Here is a 19,895-nt window from a genome sequence, read left to right on the forward strand (position 1 = left end):
CAGTAAAATCTGTGTGTACAGTGCAAATAAAGTTCACATCAGAGTGCTATGCAAAGGCAGGTTGTGGTTGGTACTTTCAGATTATATACTCCAAACTCTATGGCATGTCAAAATCCCTTTATTTAAAGATCATTATAAAATGTTGTGTTGTTAGCAGAAACATACATGTGACATCAAAATCGAATGATGTATGATGATAACATTATATGATAACATTATAAAGTTCTGACAGGAATAGTTCACTCAAAAATGTAGATGGACTCACCCTCAGGCCATCCAAGACTTAGATGAGTTTGTTTCTTCATCAGAACAGATTGGAGAAATTCAGCATTACATCACTAGCACATCAAAGTATCCTGCAGTGAATGGGTGCCGTCAGAATGAGAATCCAAACAGCCGATAAAAAACATCACAGTAATCCACACACCTCTTAATGATGGATGTTTGATACAAACAAGCAGCTTTTCACTGCACAGGACCTAATTGATGGACTGAAGTTATGTAATGCTTACTCTGACGGCACCCATTCGCTGCAGAGTTTCAATTGGTGCTCAAGGGACGTAATGCTAAATTTAACCAAATCTGCAATGAAGAACAAAATCTATTTCTTTAAATAAAAAAGTCACTTATGCAAGTAGTGTAAATCAACAATCTTAATTGTAAAAGATAACTTTGTTAAAACAAAATGCATGTGGCAAAACAATAGCTATGCCTGCCCAATCAAATAGTGAGTCAAGAAAAAGAGATGCTAAAATTTGCCTTGCCAAGCCTAAAACATGGCATTATAGGATAAAGTGTCCTTTTCTTTTTGTACTACATATTTGGTTAAATGTAGTAGTGCATGATATCCGAAACTAGTATGCATATGTGAACATACCAAACGATTCGAACCATAAATGTAGAAATAATTGGTGTATATAATCTATAAATATGGCAGACCAATAATTTCTATACTCAAACACTAGATACAGTTCCAGTATGCTGGAGTTATTCTGTTCTTGTGTGTTTCTGTAACTGGTGCAAATTACAGCCCTGTAATCAGCAATTACAATGAAATCTCACTCGACCATTACAAGTGCTTAATATGACATAACATTAGCCCATATTTTCAACATTCTTATCCTTGTCAACAGGTTTTTCACATTCTGTGATCGCGTTCAAAATCCAAACCCCAAACTTTCTAAATAAAACTAAGAACAGCTGGAGGAGTGTCAAGATCAGTGAAGTAATGTAATGTGTTTACAGCTCTTTCTCCACAGCACTTGTGATCGCCGTCCTCTTTAGGCTCTCTTTGACCCTGATGAACTCGGGCGCGCACTTCGACCTTTCTCTCTGCTCTTCGACTTCTCTCTCAAACTGAGAATAAGAATTATTAAAGTTAAATCATTTCTGAATGAGGTTATAGAGAGCATTCTGTGCAATTTGGATCACTTCCCAGCCTTGTTAGTGCATTTCACACAATACTGTCCATTCAACACTCATTTCAGTATGGTTTGAGGAATGGTTTTTCTGGTTTTACCTTCTCTAACCTCATCTGTCTCTTCAGTAACTCCTGCTCCAGTGGCGATTTCTCTTCCTCCTGTTTTCTGTGTTGTTTCAGAACTTGAGCTCTGTTTCTCTGTTCCAGAACTCTCCGTAACTCTGGCTTCTCCTCCGCCACTGCTCCCCTGATAAATAAAATAAGTCTTATTTGTCTATATTTTATAATAGAAAGTGTACATTCATTGCAATTAAATGGAAAGCGAAAACAAGGATTTGGACGCTTAAGGTCAAGTTCATGCATATGTTAACATATGTTAACACTTTTGTATTACAAACTATTAGCCTATGTTTAAATCATTAAACTACTAAAAATAAGGTAACACGTTTCCTTTAGTTATTATAAACCATTGTAAACCAACATTAACTAACAATGAGCAATAGCCTACATTTCTTACAGTGTGCAGCCTATTAATCTTTGTTAATGATAGACGATAAAAATACAAAACTGTTCATTGCATTATGCATATTATTAACAATATGCATTGATGGATCGTTCACTATAAGGTGTGTGTATTGAGACAGCAAATAGGATCGATTTTTATTTCTGTTGTTTCACTTCAAAAAACATACCATCTAGCGATAATTTATAATAAAATGCGTTACGACTTTTAGTAGAGGGATCCACCACGCCAGAGGCTTCAATTTTGACTTTACTGCCACCTGTTGGACATAACATGTACATGCACGAGAGCCATAAACTCAGCACACCCTCTTTGGGTACGTTTGAAGTGAGATTAGAAATTGGGTCAGGTGATAAATTACGGCCGCAACTAAGCTTGTTCATGCCTCAAAATGTGAACATGCTTTCAACTTAAATTCTGGGTCAGTCTGCACCTTTTGTGAGTAATAATCAGCTCTCGCTGGAGCTCCCGGTGGCTCTTGGATGCTTTGATGGGATTGTGGAGCTTTTTGGGCCTGATGAGCTCTTCATAGTAGCTGCTGTCTGTTTGCTCAGGAAGCAACTTGCTCTGGTCTAAATCATCTTCTCTGCCCCACCTTTGATCAGGGTCTAACACGGCTCCAAGATCAGAGACTAAATCCACCAGTGGGAGACAAGCAAAAGAGAGCATTCTATTAAAGAAATAGTTTACTGTAAACGTAAATTTCCTGAAAAGTCCTGTTAAGAAAATTCAAAGCAGCTGATAAAAACATCACAATAATAATAATTAACACAATTCCAGTCAATCATTTAACATCTTGTGAAGCAAAGCATTAATGCGTTTGAATTTCAAACCATCACTTCTAACCAAACTACCATTACATAATTCATAATGCTTCCTCCAGTGAAAAACTCCTGTTGTCTCTCATATCTAAATCCTCTAACATATTTGTTTAGAACTGTTTTTGCTTGTAAATGGTGCTTGATCTGTGCATATTGCTCTCCTGATTCAGACAAGATGTCTTTTAAATGGGAGAAAGCAATACTGGTTTCAGATGAGGAAGACTTCAGCTAGAATCAAATGTTTTTTTATATTAAAAACATCTTATTGATGAATTTGTTTCTTACAAACACCCAGCTTTTCACTTTACAAGATGTTAACTGATGGACTGGAGTTGTATGGATTACTGTGATGTTTTTGTCAGATTTTTGGACTCTCATTCTGACGGCACCCATTCACTCCAGAGGATCTTTTGGTGAGCAAGTGATGTGATGCTAAATTTCTTTAAATCTCTTTCGATGAAGAAACAAACTCATTTACATCTTTGATGGCCTGAGGGGGAATCTTTCAACTCATTTTCATTTTTTGGTGAACTTCCCTTTAAAAACAGCCAATATCACCAACAAGGAGAAACTTTAATTTGTATGGAAAAATAATAGGACACCTCACATGACCATGGCACCAAATGCACCTTTGTTCAAGAAAGCATGAGTGATAATAATGAAAAGCATTATCAATCAATGTAATTGCATCAAACAATATGAAAGGAACATAGAAAACCTGATTCACCAGGTCCAATAAGTGGTTGAGCACAAGCAGAGTTGTGATTTTGATGATTATGATCTGCCTGTGAAAGAAAATGGATATGAGTCATTATATTTTAACCACAAGACAAAATATAAAAATGTTATTTTGATTATTTCCCCTTCTGTATTTCAGAGTGATGTGCTATGTAGTGGTTTCATAATACCATGTTACTGTATGATTAACATATTTACTATAATAATAACATAGTATTACCATCATAGTGTAGAAAAACCATACTATCACTATTATCATGTCCAGAAAGTATAAAAGGACATTGCACTTATCTATCATCCAAACAATCTAAAATAATCTCCAAAGCTGTTGATGAACAGCACAATAGCCCTGTGTGTTGAGAGAAACTTGCACTAACACAAGGGAGGCATTGTGTGTGTGTGTGTGTGTGTGTGTGTGTGTGTGTGTGTGTGTGTGTGTTAGCACCATGCTGGGTTGATCATACTGGACTAAAATGGTTTTGGGAACAGCTGGCATTTAGCCACCTCATTACTGGCCCTGCCAAACAAACTCTCCATTTTCCCTTCATAATCTGTTTGCTGTCTAGTATGTGATTGTCTGGAAAGTCACGAGGAGTCCTTGGACTTAATCAGAAAAGAAAATCTGAAGGGAACCAAAGTATTCAAATGAGGTTAATGTTACAGATGGCAACTAAATATGTACTTTTTACACTGAAAAATAACAAAATACATGAAAGCTACAGACAACTGGAGTTGAGAAGAAGGCTGTCTCTCTATGTTATCTGAACTAAATCACACACACATATATTTATATATACACATTATATACATACATTATATACATATATAAGAAAAGTTACTTTGGCAACTAATAGAAATTTAAGTTGAAACACCATCATTACTAACTGGAAATAAAAACTAAAACTAAACTAAACTATATATATATATATATATAACTTAAATAGAAAATAATAATAATGTCTAAGGCACATAAAAATATTTCCAAAAAATCACCCCAAAATAAACTGAAAATATAAAAAAACCTAATTCAAATGATTAATATTTATAAAAATATTCATAAAAACTATATAGATAATACTAAATAACACAGCTGATGCTCCTTGATTCCACACATGTTCCTAAGAACTGAAACTGAATTACTGTAACTTACAAGACACTCGACTCATAATAAGTATATTTCAGCTTAGAATAAATGTATCAAACTCAAACCACATCAAACTAAAGAAAGTCTCGCCTCAAAAAAATTCTGTATTTTAAACCTTAAACACTGCTTTCCATTTACAATCATCCATTTGTGTAAGAGTTTGAGTCCTGTCAGATCTTTAGAGGAGATTTAGGACTTACACTCGCAACATACAGGTTCTTCAAACTGGATTAAAATAACCTTACTTTCTTTCCATGGGCCACTCCCATGATTCCAAAAGTGCAGAGCGCTGAGTGCCTCAGGAAAGTTCCACAAACAAATTCTCTGGGATTCCACCTGCTATTTTCATGCAGAGCAAGGGTAGAAGCAGGAAGGGGGATGTATATCCCTCCAAGCAAACCCAAACACACACACACACACCACACACTTGTACAACCCGGAGTGCATACAGTGTCCTAACTGGTACTACAATCCAGCACAAGGAGGGGAGTGAAAAAAGGGACTGTGTTAAAGTGATGTCACTTTCTTATTTTCAACTCTTCATTGTTAATATCAACAGCAACAGTGTTACCTTATATACAAGAACCAGTGTGAAGGAATTCTGTATGAGAATAGAATAATCTGTATTATCTTTCAAATGTATTTTTGTTTTAGAATATTATCATAGTGACAGAATGTTGCTCTTCTAGTATTTGGTAAAGATCAGGATAAATATATGCACATTTTTTGCCGAATGAGTTCCTTAGAAAGAAGTCATATGGATTTGAGCAATACGAGAGTAAACCTCAAACCTTCAATTTATTTGCTTAGGGAGGGAAAACAGCCAAAAAAAACAAAACAAAACAAAAAAACTTCTGTGTTGTTAATGTCCTATTTTCAAATGAACCAAATGTGGTGATATGAGGTTGGCTACTGTGGCTTATTCAGTCTCAGATATTCTGGGACAGCAGCCAATGATCTCCCCCATCTCTGGCCAGTCTTCATACGTGTTGCTCCTCACATCATTTTGAATGAAATAAACATAACAGAGAAAACATCCATCTTAAAACTAAAAACTAAAATACTAATTTTCATTCACTGAAATGAAACCTAAGTAAAATGTAAACAATTGGATTAAAAACTTAAAAAGATATATCCCAACCTTTTCAAAAGGACTAGCTACATTTATTCCATAGGCGCCTGTGAATACCCAGCCATCCCTGGGCTTCAGGGATTTGACCACTGTGCTGCCCAGTGCACTGAATATAGCTCTAATCTCATCGGTGAGCCTGGAAAAGAGACAGCGGCAGTGGAAGTGAGACAGGAATGAATAATTCAACTCTAATGCCAAGTTAATCATGTTGATGGTGTGTGAAGGCTGTCACATTTTTACTTTTGTGTAGGGTCGATGTGTGAGGCCACAAGCACTATATGTCCTCGTTTTAGTGTCTTTAGATAGACAAGTAATTCCTCTGGATCTTGAAGGACAAAAAGTGGTTCTGTACATCATGATAGTTTTACTTCACATCTTGTTAGATTTAGAACAATTTCACTAAAAGACCTACCTCTAGATTCCAGGATTCCAGGAAAGTTCTTATTTCTTAAAACCTCACCGGTTGCACCTAAGAAAAGAAGAGTCAATTAATCAAACTGAATTTGATTTGCATATATGAATAATTATTAGGACTTGTATAAACAAAGTCAAATATTTTTAAAGATTAAAAAAATGTAAATCCTGTAAAAAAATGTAAAATAATTGAACCGTTTGCTAACACAATGTTCAGCCCTTGTCCTGCATTATTTTTAATGCCACCCATGATGCTGTAGAAGAACATTTACCATTAATAACACACTCATTTAGCATTTATACTATTTAAATATATCAAACAAAAATGAAAACTGCCATCATTTATCTCAATAAAACTAAAAAATTGTGCATATTCATCAGTTATACATAAATGAAACGAGTATAAATGATTACTTATAGAGTACTAACATACAGAATGCACTATAAGTCGCTTTGGATAAAAGCGTCTGCTAAATGCATAAAAGTAAATGTAATAAACTGAAAGTGTTTTAACCAGGTTTATATATATATATATATTTATCATCAATAAATCTGATTTTTTTTATTTCATACATTTAAAAAAAACTGGATCTTACTTATTTTGCAGCTATATTTAAACCATGTTCATTGTTTTTAACTTATTAAATTTAATTGTTTTCACAAAGAACATATTTAGTACTAAACAAATGCATTTATAAAATCATCACAGAAAGTCATTTTGTGGATTTAAAAGTAATCCAAGACTCTTATTCTACAAGCCATACAGCAGATTAGCGTGAGGAACAGACAAGAGATTTGTTGTTATTCACGTAAACATTTAAATATGCAAGCTATATCACTGTAAGCTTTGCAAAGTATGGACAAGCAGCATAAATTTTCAGATGAATCTCTCATTTTGCATTCATATGGATGAGTAAATGATGACAGAATTGTATACAATTAATTCAAATAACCACTGAGTTGTCTGTCATAAATAAGCTACAGGATGTAACAATTCTTACATTGTATTGTTAAAGCAGGTCTTTGCAGCCACCACATTGGCTACACCGCTGTGAATGTGGAAGGGAAAGTAGTTGATAGAGCACCGTTTATGTGGACAGCAACCAAAATGAGGATTAAATAGACCTGTCCAAAACAAGTAAACAGGTTGCCTGAAAAAAAAATTCAGTACTACAAGCACCCTAATAAGCTCCATCTCCACCTCGTCCACTACTGAACATATAAAATAAACTTACCTATCCTCACAGTCCGTCACAAAATATTTAACTTCATCTGGAATACAAAACAGCCCCAATCTTAGCCTAACTAAAACATAACGGTAATAAAATAGATTTTTAAAATAATGTTACAGATTAAGAAGCTGTCATATTGTATCACCATGTACATTACATAACCGTGTGGCAGCTTCTTGGAGATTTGACCAGTTAATGGAGAAATACCATATTAATATGTTCAGCATAAACATGATCTGAAAAACACAAGTAACATATGCTCAGTATACACACAAATGGTCATACAAATTAATCAGAAAAGCTAAAAAAAAAAAAAAAAAGGACTATGGTGGTGTGTGAAACCTGACCCAACAGGATCTACCTAAAACAGATGAGATGTTGGTGCATGCAAACTGATTTTTACAGTTGTGTGATGCCCTCTTGTGGCTATCTATGAGAAAAATGCATGCAACCACACAAGGAATATTGAGTTTATCATTTTATTCCTTCTCAGTTACACAAACTGATAGTTTCAGTAGTCAGTACAGTTCAGTCTCAGGTAAGAAAGAGTGAACATGAAAATCTAAAGATACAGAAGACCATCATCAAAAATACTTCCCAGCATGAACGGAGCTCAAAGAAACACAATTATTGGAGCTCTGGACTTCACTGCGCATAATAATTCTCGATCAACATCATCATATTAAAATAGAGGTGAAGTCAAACACCACCATTAGTTAATACCAATACAGCATATGAGTGCATATTATTGTTCAAATACACAGAGTTAACAGATTTCAGTAAGGCACTGAAATGCAAACTCTACAGCATTATTACAGTTGTTGAGACCGGTTTACAGTAAAATGCTTATTCAGATGTGCTTCTGGTGTTGGTGGCACTGTTCACAGTATCCAGTGGAAACAACCCTGAGATCATAAAGCTGTTTTACAATCAAGAAAAAGTCAGGCACAATAAATACAATCATTTCAACAGACTTTGGTACAAGTTGCCTTGCACTGAGAAATTCAAGAAAATACTAAACAAGATCTTCAAGGAGTGCAATTAAAAAGGTAGTTCCAGAATTGACCAAGTATTAAGCAATGTGCAAAGTAACCATAACAGCTCTTTTCATAAGTTATTTGCCTGCAAGTAAATCATAGTAACTTTGATCTCAAATGAGCATCTTCTCCCCACACTTCTTTCATGTAGGGGACTTTATCCTTCCAATCCTGCCAAATTTAACCAGCTAATTTTAACTGGTTGGTGGATATATCCATGCTGAAAAATGGTTGAACAGATATAAATATTTCAGAAACTCCTGGTGGTTTTTAAATGACCCATGTAATGCTTTTGGCCATATAATGTCACATCATTAAAAAGGAAGAGAAGCGGCAAGGATAAATTATGCTACATGATTCACTCCAAGAGGTCCTGTGGAAAGAACATCCAGAGTAAGAATAAAAAGTAATTAAGTATATATAAGGCTATTATTACTAATTTTAAAGTGTCATGCATAGGCCGACTAACCTCATCGGAATCATTGTCCTCTTCTCTGGCTGCATTTTGTTCTTCCATTTGTCGCAGCTCTGAGTATCTATATGTTACATTGCTGGAAATAAAAGTCTAAATTTAGTTGTCACTTAGTAGGGACAAATTTGGCAACAAATATGGGTTTAAAATGATTAACTTTCCTATAAACTGTTGCAAACTTTTTTTTCCTGTACAACAGGAATCTAAGGTTATGTTGCACTGTCAAGTAAAGCACTTGTTGCACATACCTCTGCAGACAGCAGTATTTCCGGATAATGAAGACAGCAGCTGCTATTGCAACTACAATAACGATCACAACAGACGCGATAACTCCGAAATGGAGTCTTAAACCCTGCGAAACAACAGACCGTGGATAGTAAATAAATATGCAAACTAATAGAGACGAGACTGGCGCAAGAAACTAGATAACGAACCTGTTGAACATTTGGTGCTGAGATGGGTTTCTCCAAACTCTCTGACTGTCTGGATTCGCGAAATGACCGAAAGGCGAAGGCGAACTCGTTAAAAATACTAAATAAAATCACATTTAGTAACATATTCGAGGAGTGGCTTAACTTGAAGGTCTTTCTCGCCATTATAGATGTTTACTTCCTAGTGAGCAGAGCTAGAGAGCTACCTGTCAAATGACGTAAAGGAGTATCTGGTGTATGATTGGCCGATCGTGTGTCAACGCGATGACTTCCGTCAACAGGAAACTGTGGGATCACTTTAAAAAGTGAGATTAATTAAAAACATAAATTATATAGCAGGTATTCTATAATTTTAGTTCTTTTTACATAGTTGTCTAGGAACAACTTATAAATTTGAATAAAAAAGTTTGTAGGAATAATAAACACTGAAATGGATTTAACAATACGATTTTATTCCTTGCTTACTGAAAAATTTACTTATATTATGAGCTCATACAAGCTTGAATGTGAATATATTACTAAAAACCGATATTACATTAGAAACAGTAAAAAATAAAAATAAAATAAATAAACTTTAAATCCCAAATTTCCATTACAATTTTTAAAGTTATGAAGGCCAACAAACTTGAACTAATCCATTCCTGTAATTGGCAGTATTGAATAACATGGCTGTAGATGTAACTCATCTCGGGATCAGAGCGGTTCATAATATTTCACAGAATATGTATCAAAGTAACAGTTGAGGCAAGAGAAACTCTTCTTCTCCGCTGATGTTGTGCAACACAGACCCTGTGGATGTCACAGAGAAAAAAGTTGAGAGTATATATATATATATATATATATATATATATATATATATATATATATATATATATATATATATATATATATATATATAGCAATTGTTTTGGGTCTCTAAATTGATTTCAGTGAAATACATTCAGTAGCTTCTAATAGGCAATTTAACTCATAGAGACAATTTACCCCATAAATTGTTCATAAAATCTTTCAATAACAGTTAATATGTTTTCTAACAAAGACTTTCAAAAATAACCCTGCCTTTAGAAATACTCAATATCCTGAAAACCCTGATAACTCGCCTACAGAGAGTTTAAGAGTCTTGTCACAGAAATATCACTGTGGGTTTTAGATGAAGAAGGAAAAATCAATCATGAATGTAATTATACCAGTTCTTCTCAGTCCAAGAGAAATCTAGCTCACGATTTATTTTTAGCAACAAAGGGTTGAGAATGAGCCCAGGATGGGGATTTTTCTGGTGTCATACCTCTGGGTGAGACCTTGCCGTGGTCTCCTTTCCCATCTGCCATCTGTTGATTTGGATTAACTATTGGAAGGCTGAGGACATCCATTCATTCTCTACAAGAGGTTTAAACCATATAGTCATTCAGATATAGTGTATAATTAATATAATTGTTTTAATTGGGAGCCAGGGTTTTAATGGTCCTAAAAATATAAGTTATTCTGCATATGATTTATAGTTTAATTAAACTAAAGCTTCTGGAATCATATGAATCTACATCAAAGCCCATTTTCAAAATTCCTCCTCTGTCACTAACATGTTACCTCTTGTTGTGAATGAACAACCCATTCTCACTCCAAAGGCGTCAAAAACCGAAGCATGGTCAAGCGCCCCTAGCGTCACTTTTATGACGCCAAATGTGCCTCCCGGCGTCGAATATCGAAGCACTACGACCTTCATTGCTTTCAATGGGAAACTTTTGGCGTCAGAATTCGACACGAGGACATGAGATGTTTATCGCTATGAAATCACGTTCAAGAAGTCTCATTCAGCACACATCGCGATACTTGCTATCAGTTCCACAGTTTGGGTGAGTAGTCGTATATACGCTCTTTTAATGCCTTTTATAAAATGTATTCTGTCTTATTTATTAATCAGATTAGCGCCATATGTTTAATCGCTGTATTATATAGGTCATCCGCGGCTGTCTTTGAGTTTCATTGCGTTTAAATAAATGAACACAGCTGCTAATTAGTGTGATTAAACTCTATCTGTCACGTGACGTGCCACAGACCTTCGATCCGTTTTATATTATTATTAATTTCAGGATCAATGATTTAAGTTGTATTTGTAGTAAAATCATGGTAATCAGGACACTTACAATAGCAATAAATGAAATGTGAAGTTAAAACACAGTAAACGGGACATTAGTAACTGTAACTGTAGTTTTACTATGGTATATATTAATAATCAATACAACAATACAATAATCACCAAACCAGCTATGTTTGTATCACTGTAATGTTAGTGTTTTTATGTGCTTTTATATGACAGATATCACAGTAATCATATGTTCTGTACCATGCTTTTAATACATTTTAATGTAAATCTAAAAAAAAAAAAAAATCAAATAAAAAAATAAAAAATAAAACATGCATTTTTCCATCTTGCAGTTCATTCATATCAGTATATATATATATATATATATATATATATATATATATATATATATATATATATATATACATATATATATATATATATATATATATATATATATATATATATTTATTTATTTATTCATTATATCTAAATATTTTGCTCACAGATCATTATTAACATTCTGTATATAATTCAATTTTATTTACTCTCCCCTTTTTATTATTTTTTATTTTTATTTTTAGCTGAAAAGACGTAAAGGCAGTCAGCCCAGTGGTGTTTCTGGAGAGGGATTCCTTCAGAAATGGAGAAGACAGAAAGCTGCGGATGCAGATATTTGCAGCAGTAAGTCTGTGATCGTTTGTCCCTTTTATTAAACATTCCTGCTGTTATAATTTGTACAGCATTTGTTGTTTCTTAACTGTTGCACTGTCCAAATACCCACACTTGCCATCTTTGCACTTGACCACTTGATTACTTATTTGACGTCTTTCCTGTATTTGGCCTAGTGTTCGAGTGAGCATGATGACCACAAGTGTGTGTCGAACTTTTCATGACCTGATGACTGTGTTTCCCAATCCTGATCCTGGAGAACCCCAGCACCTCGGGTTTTGGTGTCTCTCTTATCTGCCTTGGAGTCTTCACTGATGAGCTGATGAGTTGAATCAGGTGTGTTTGATCAGGGAGACATCTCAAATGTGCAGTGTTGGGGTTCTCCAGGACCAGGATTGGGAGCCACTGCCTTATGGGACACTTATGTTCTTACAGAGATTTTTTATATCTAATTATCAATATTTCATATACTGTACATTGGACAGCTTTCCATGACCTCTTGTGAGATCTCGGCAAAAAGTCTGACGATTTATTCCAAAACATGTATGATGGGATACACTAAGCTTTGTATAGCGCTCCGGAGCAGTATTGGAGAGGTTTAGTGTGTGTTAAGGACGCTGTGCTTTGGCATTATTAAGACCTCATTCACATGGCATTATTAAGACCTCATTCTCATTCACACACTGTCACGTACACACACTCTCAAGTGGCCAAGACTGCAAGTGTGGGTATCTGGACAGGGTCAAAGTCTTAAAAACGACCCCCTTAACACATCACAGTCTTAATAATCCAGTTTAACACTTTTATGATATTGTACAAGCCCCAGGACGGTCTCATCTGACACTATCATAGAATTCATATGACTATAGCTTGCTATTAATTACTTGCTTTCAATAACGGATGCATTTAACATTTAATTATACAGCATCTTTACAGAGGTGTAATGTACAAGTTGCACGTAATTAATATTATTTCCTTCCTTCTGTCTTACAGGATTTTTTGCAGATAATGCTGTTCTTCTTTTTCAGGTCTAAAATATCAAGCTCAACAGCTCACTCAAGAGCCAACCCTCACAAACCTTCCTAAAAACTAAAAGAGCTATTACTGAGTCTCAGCGAATCTTGCCATGATCAGCTCTTCCCAGGTACATTTGTTTAGAATATTTTTTTTAATCAACATTTACTCCTCAAATGCTCTGGTCTGAATCTTACTTTAAATTAACTTAATTATGTTTAATGAGCAATATTAATTGCACACAGAGTAAGTAGAGATTATCTTGTTTCACAGAAGAGAAGGAAGACCAAGGAAGTGATTTGCTCAGGATGAGAAATGAAGATGGCCATCTTGTGGAAACAGAAGTCCTCTGGTATGTGTGTGTTGAAGCAATGCTGTGTTATACAACATTTTATGATGATCTCTCACAGAACTGGTCATGTCAGCCTTGATTTCTTTTTATACTATTACAATTACAGCATGTTAGCAAAGTGTGACTGGACATTTTTAATATTATGTTTTTAAAAACACACCACCTGTTTTAAAAGTAGACAAGTATCATGAAATTGGTTTAGTTGATATAAACACCAATTGACATTATTTCATTGTTTTGTAAATGTTATGTTATAAATTGTGAATTGATAGTTGATTGGTTTGAAGCCAGGCCTTACACTGCACAGACTAAAACACATTTGTGAGAGAAGTCAGGAACTTTGGAGAAAGATTCTAGAGGAAGAAAACACATTTACTGCAACAATAGATGAATTCTAGAGTCTCTGAGAACTACACATGCTAATGGAGTCTCATGAGCAAGTCCTTTGCCTCTGTAACTTTTTCTTAATTCTTGCAGAATGACATATTTATTGCAGTATTTTTATTTGTACAGATGATCTCATCAGCCAAATGAGGGTGTTTTGACCAAGTGATGCTCTTGAACGGAGTGAAAGAAGAGGATGTGGTAAATCCTCTTCAGAGAAGAAGCTTCTCAAAAGGTCTCAAAGCAGCTTGAAGAATGGTAAGTGTACAGTACTACAAGGCTCATAGTTACTCACACTGCTAAAATCACACAGAACATAAGCTGAGCTCTCTGTCCATTAAACAACTTCATCTGGATTGTTTGTTTCACTTTGACCAGGTCTGGGATGTTAGGACTGAGAGAACCTCTGGCTGAGAACAAGCTACATCACATCAGTGCTGGATATCAACCACAAACTGTTTCCAGACACGAGAGAAGAAGAACACGATGGGGAGATGAAACCAGTTTAGATGTGATGATGGGAATCATTATTTTCTGGAACAGTATCACATGTCTTATATGTATCACATGATCTGTATCACAGTTGACTGGATGGGACTGTGTGACTTTTAAGGACATTTCATCACTCATCTGTGTGAACTGATTTATATATGAGGTTAATGTATTTTTGATGATAATTATTTTCATTGAATCTTATTTGTCTTGATGCTACTTTATCAACTTTATAGTCTATGCTTCAATAAAATGAAAATGGTGAATATTGTGTTCTGAAGATTCTTGCTAAATACATCATTTTACTAGGTAGGCTCATATGTGTTTATTTTAGACTTGGAAAAACTACATATTAATTATTGGGATTATTTTTTATTTAAGACATAAACATTTTTGATCGGATTAATAACATCTGGGACATCAGTACACCAGAAAGTAATTTTTTTATATTTTAGTAGCAAATATGCACATTTTTTGTGAAAGAAAGGGAGTTACGAGATTAATTATTCTGCATTACAAGATGGTGCCATGGGCTTTATTGTTACAAACACTTGAGGGATAACTGAATAGCAGGAATGATCAACGTGGATCTTGTACTGCATTAAAACCAAGAGCACACACATTACTGATGTCCAGCACCTGAGGAGCAAAATACGGGGTGAGGAGTGTACATTTGTACACTGATTTTTGCTAATTAGTTATATATATATATATATATATAAATTAATATTCTTAGCACTGCATGAATTTGTCCTTGTGTAATAGTGAAGTATCACAATGTGTATACATTGTCCTTGATTACTGCTTTACAGTGGGGAATAGATAAAGGCAAGTTGTTGCAGGTTCATCCATTATATTTCTAGCCATTTACTTCAAAAATCAAAGAAATAATCTATTATTTTCATTATTAAATCATTTCTTTCTAATTTTTCCATGTTTCATCAGATGGCCTCACAATGTCCTGTCAAAAGGTATAATAACCATGATGAATAGAATAGAACACAGAGGACTGTGAAAACTGTCAGATATAAATGTGACTCAGCTCAGTTTGTTGTCCATGATGAGGAGAATACATATATGTAGGTTTTACTGCCCTTCTACCCCCAGGGGCCCAGTAGCACCCCCCGAAGAGCCCAAAACTGTACTTTTCAAATGGCTGCAAATCAGAGTCCAATTAACATATCGAAGAGAAAATGGGCAGGATTATTACTTATGCTATGCTGATAAAATAATGTTGAGCTCAGTTTTCAGAAATAAATGGAAAGCTGGCATAAAGACATTTTAAATATTGCTGACTGTAAAATACCACATTTCAGCCTGCCTCTCAAATATATCATAGAGGTTTGCACAATAAACATATTTAGATATCCAGTTTTCCTTAAAATAAATAATTTATTTCGTTTCGTTAATAAAAAGTTTTAAACTACATTACCCACAAGCCTCCGTCGTTCTATCTATGGAAAGGCAACACTAGGGGGCTGTTTTTTTGTAGTTCATTGAAGTTATGCTTAGGGTTAGGATTAGGATCTCGCTAAAGATGTCATTTTTCTCAAGATAGCAACACTTCATTGTTAACTTAATATATTACTAATGTGATGATAGCAGCAAAACATACTTTTTAACATGATGCGCTGTTTAATATGGGTTAAAAGATAGTCCAACCACAGACTGTCCTGAAAATTAGATTCGAAAGGATAGATTCGGTTAACAATAGATTAAGCTTGCTACTTATTAGATTCTGTTTTATTAACGTCTTCACCTTCCTCCGTTGTTCAGCTTGACAAAAATTTGGCAATATTGATGTGCACATGCCCAGCAGTCGCAGTTGCATCCAACAGATAGATTCCTCTCATTAAATATAAGACACATTTTTAAGATTTGTATTTTTTTTTTTTTTGACCAAAGACAAATATATTTACTAATCAAATGACGTGCTTCTAAAATTTACATTGTATATTACATTGTGTTTTAAAGTTAAAATTGTTCACATTTGTGTTTCTGTGATTTACCATTCTCTACCATTTGAACTCTAGGAATAAAAACAGAAATTATAAATGAATGAATGAATGAACAAATAAATACATAAAGAATAATAAACATGCATATTTTTGTAAGGATCTTCCATTATTTATTTATATGTCAAACTCATTTAAAGACAACATGCCCAAATTACTACACTGCATCCTCTGTCACCAAGCTCGTTTTTGCCACCATAAAGAATAAAAAGGCAGTTATGTTGTAAACATTAACTACTTTCAGTATGCAAATGAAAATGCTTTTATTAAAAAACAAAACAGTAAATACAGTATGTCTTTCAGAGAACACTGGAAAAAGTGTTGTGACCAAAATGTTATACAATACAATGTAAATGTTTCAAACTCACAAAAAAACACAATGAAGACATGCATGTCAAGTGTGCAATATATTTTTAATATGGAGCGCTATTTTTAACTATCGTTTTCATCACTGGTTCTGTAATGTATTCATTATGATCTTATAATTAAAACAAAGTTACATCTTCTGCAAAAATCAAACCACTGCAAAGTCTAATCACTGATCCAGGGACCATATCTGTGTGTGTGGGTGACAAAGAGTTAACGAGGTGAGTCCTTGTGCATGATGGAGAATTACAGCGTTATCCTCAAACAATCCTGTAAGACAGAAAGGAAGGAAATATTAAATTACATTCAACTTATACATTACACTGTGTTTTGTTTAGACCATAAAAGCAGCCTCTGTAAAGATGCTGTATAATTAAATGTTAAATGCATCCGTTATTGAAAGCAAGTAATTAATAGCAAGCTATAGTCATATGAATTCTATGATAGTGTCAGATGAGACCGTCCTGGGGCTTGTACAATATCATACAAGTGTTAAACTGGATTATTAAGACTGTGATGTGTTTAGGGATCATTTTTAAGACTTTGACCCTGTCCAGATACCCACACTTGCAGTCTTGGCCACTTGAGAGTGTGTGTACGTGACAGTGTGTGAATGAGACTGTCCCCGGTCTTAATAATGCCAAAGCACAGCGTCCTTAACACACACTAAACCTCTCCAATACTGCTCCGGAGCGCTATACAAAGCTTAGTGTATCCCATCATACATGTTTTGGAATAAATCGTCAGACTTTTTGCCGAGATCTCACAAGAGGTCATGGAAAGCTGTCCAATGTACAGTATGTGAAATATTGATAATTAGATATTAAAAATCTCTGTAAGAACATAAGTGTCCCATAAGGCAGTGGCTCCCAATCCTGGTCCTGGAGAACCCCAACACTGCACATTTGAGATGTCTCCCTGATCAAACACACCTGATTCAACTCATCAGCTCATCAGTGAAGACTCCAAGGCAGAAAAGAGAGACACCAAAACCGTGCAGTGCTGGGGTTCTCCAGGATCAGGATTGGGAAACACAGTCATCAGGTCATGAAAAGTTCGACACACACTTGTGGTCATCATGCTCACTCGAACACTAGGCCAAATACAGGAAAGACGTCAAATAAGTAATCAAGTGGTCAAGTGCAAAGATGGCAAGTGTGGGTATTTGGACAGTGCAACAGTTAAGAAACAACAAATGCTGTACAAATTATAACAGCAGGAATGTTTAATAAAAGGGACAAACGATCACAGACTTACTGCTGCAAATATCTGCCTCCACAGCTTTCTGTCTTCTCCATTTCTGAAGGAATCCTTCTCCAGAAACACCACTGGGCTGACTGCCTTTACGTCTTTTCAGCTAAAAATAAAAATAAAAATAATAAAAAGGGGAGAGTAAATAAAATTGAATTATATACAGAATGTTAATAATGATCTGTGAGCAAAATATTTAGATATAATAAATATAAATATATATATATATATATATATATATATATATATATATATATATATATATATATATATATATATATATATATAAACTGATATGAATGAACTGCAAGATGGAAAAATGCATGTTTTATTATTTATTCTTAATTTGATTTTTTTGGGGGGGGATTTACATTAAAAGGTATTAAAAGCATGGTATAGAACATATGATTACTGTGATATCTGTCATATAAAAGCACATAAAAACACTAACATTACAGTGATACAAACATAGCTGGTTTGGTGATTATTGTATTGTTGTATTGATTATTAATATACCATAGTAAAACTACAGTTACAGTTACTAATGTCCCGTTTACTGTGTTTTAACTTCACATTTCATTTATTGCTATTGTAAGTGTCTTGATTACCATGATTTTACTACAAATACAACTTAAATCATTGATCCTGAAATTAATAATAATATAAAACGGATCGAAGGTCTGTGGCACGTCACGTGACAGATAGAATTTAATCACACTAAGTAGCAGCTATGTTCATTTATTTAAACGCAATGAAACTCAAAGACAGCCGCGGATGACCGATATAATACAGCGATTAAATATATGGCACTAATCTGATTAATAAATAAGACAGAATACATTTTATAAAAGGCATTAAAAGAGCGTATATACGACTACTCACCCAAACTGTGGAACTGATAGCAAGTATCGCGGTGTGTGCTGAATGAGACTTCTTGAACGTGATTTCATAGCGATAAACATCTCATGTCCTCGTGTCGAATTCTGACGCCAAAAGTTTCCCACTGAAAGCAATGAAGGTCGTAGTACTTCGATATTCGACGCCGAGAGGCACATTTGGCGTCATAAAAGTGACGCTAGGGGCGCTTGACCATGCTTCGGTTTTTGACGCCTTTGGAGTGAGAATGGGTTGGAATGAAAGACCCCCCTTCTGCATGTCTCTTTCTTTCATATTCTCTCATTTACATGACACTTTTTAAGGCACCATGTGGTGTTGATGGACGGGCTCCCTGGTGAGACGGGAGGGAGCTGGATGATGACCTCCCAGCGAGTTCTGCTGCAGCGGTGACAGCTAGGTGACACATGCAAGCCTCTGAGCACATGCATAACTCCTGCTTGTTCATTGTCCCTGACAACCATGCTTAATTAATCACCGAGGCGTGGCAGTGTGGGCAGCTTCCCTTGACAGGAAAAGTTCTGCGTAGGAAACTAGCCACAGTTATGCTGTGTGTACAAAAACACAGCTCCATAAATGATTTTTTGATCGGTTAATTTATATTTAAAGGTCTACTTATAAACAGTCATTATGCAGAATCAGTTTACAACTAAAATTAAATGTTTAATTATTGCAGTGTATATTTTCTTTCTTTATTTGCATCTTTCATATACTGCTGCTGCTGCTACTACTACTACTACTATTAATAATGTTACAATAATTTATAATAATTATGTTTATGCAATTCATTAATTACTGATGCTAAAAATAAAAATATTATTATTATTATTGTTTTTAATTGTCATTATCATCATTATATTTTACTACTATTAATAATAATATTTTTTATGATAATACATATTTTATCATAATTATCATGACCATTTGACATAGTTATTATTATTAGTAGTATTGTATAAATATGATATAAACATTTTAACTAGTTATTCATATACTGCTACTACTAATTAT

At 34.6% G+C, this 19,895-nt stretch overlaps 2 protein-coding genes and 2 long non-coding RNA genes across 6 annotated transcripts; 1 reads left to right on the forward strand and 3 right to left on the reverse strand.

Moving 5' to 3' along the window:
* Positions 1-102: 102 nt before the first annotated feature.
* On the reverse strand, positions 103-5,074 carry LOC127959066 (protein FAM107B). 2 transcript variants are annotated; one of them, XM_052558056.1, is made up of 5 exons: positions 4,892-5,074; positions 3,492-3,549; positions 2,377-2,575; positions 1,520-1,667; positions 103-1,356 (listed from the first exon to the last, which is right to left on the reverse strand). In XM_052558056.1, exons 1-5 carry the CDS (start codon positions 4,913-4,915, stop codon positions 1,240-1,242), a joined length of 546 nt encoding a protein of 181 aa, XP_052414016.1. In that variant the 5' UTR covers positions 4,916-5,074; the 3' UTR covers positions 103-1,239. The 2 variants fall into 2 exon arrangements, with proteins under 2 accessions (XP_052414016.1, XP_052414015.1); XM_052558055.1 differs by having other exon boundaries at positions 3,483-3,549; positions 4,892-5,070.
* A 116-nt stretch (positions 5,075-5,190) lies between these two features.
* On the reverse strand, positions 5,191-7,673 carry si:dkeyp-67f1.2 (uncharacterized protein LOC556106 homolog). Its single transcript, XM_052558057.1, has 6 exons — positions 7,194-7,673; positions 6,388-6,446; positions 6,191-6,247; positions 6,019-6,103; positions 5,787-5,914; positions 5,191-5,660 (listed from the first exon to the last, which is right to left on the reverse strand). The coding sequence occupies exons 1-6, from the start codon at positions 7,385-7,387 to the stop codon at positions 5,566-5,568; spliced, it is 618 nt and encodes a 205-aa protein (XP_052414017.1). The 5' UTR covers positions 7,388-7,673; the 3' UTR covers positions 5,191-5,565.
* A 2,199-nt stretch (positions 7,674-9,872) lies between these two features.
* On the reverse strand, positions 9,873-10,997 carry LOC127960137 (uncharacterized). The gene is made up of 3 exons (XR_008154334.1): positions 10,949-10,997; positions 10,650-10,741; positions 9,873-10,153 (listed from the first exon to the last, which is right to left on the reverse strand). It is a non-coding gene; the product is annotated as an uncharacterized LOC127960137 (long non-coding RNA).
* An 81-nt stretch (positions 10,998-11,078) lies between these two features.
* On the forward strand, positions 11,079-13,455 carry LOC127960138 (uncharacterized). Of its 2 annotated transcripts, XR_008154335.1 has the most exons (4): positions 11,079-11,214; positions 12,029-12,128; positions 13,145-13,260; positions 13,404-13,455. It is a non-coding gene; the product is annotated as an uncharacterized LOC127960138 (long non-coding RNA). The 2 variants fall into 2 exon arrangements; XR_008154336.1 differs by lacking the exons at positions 11,079-11,214; positions 12,029-12,128 and adding an exon at positions 12,392-12,452.
* Positions 13,456-19,895: the final 6,440 nt, after the last annotated feature.

Source organism: Carassius gibelio, chromosome B6, assembly GCF_023724105.1.
Source record: "Carassius gibelio isolate Cgi1373 ecotype wild population from Czech Republic chromosome B6, carGib1.2-hapl.c, whole genome shotgun sequence".
NCBI lineage: Eukaryota > Metazoa > Chordata > Actinopteri > Cypriniformes > Cyprinidae > Carassius > Carassius gibelio.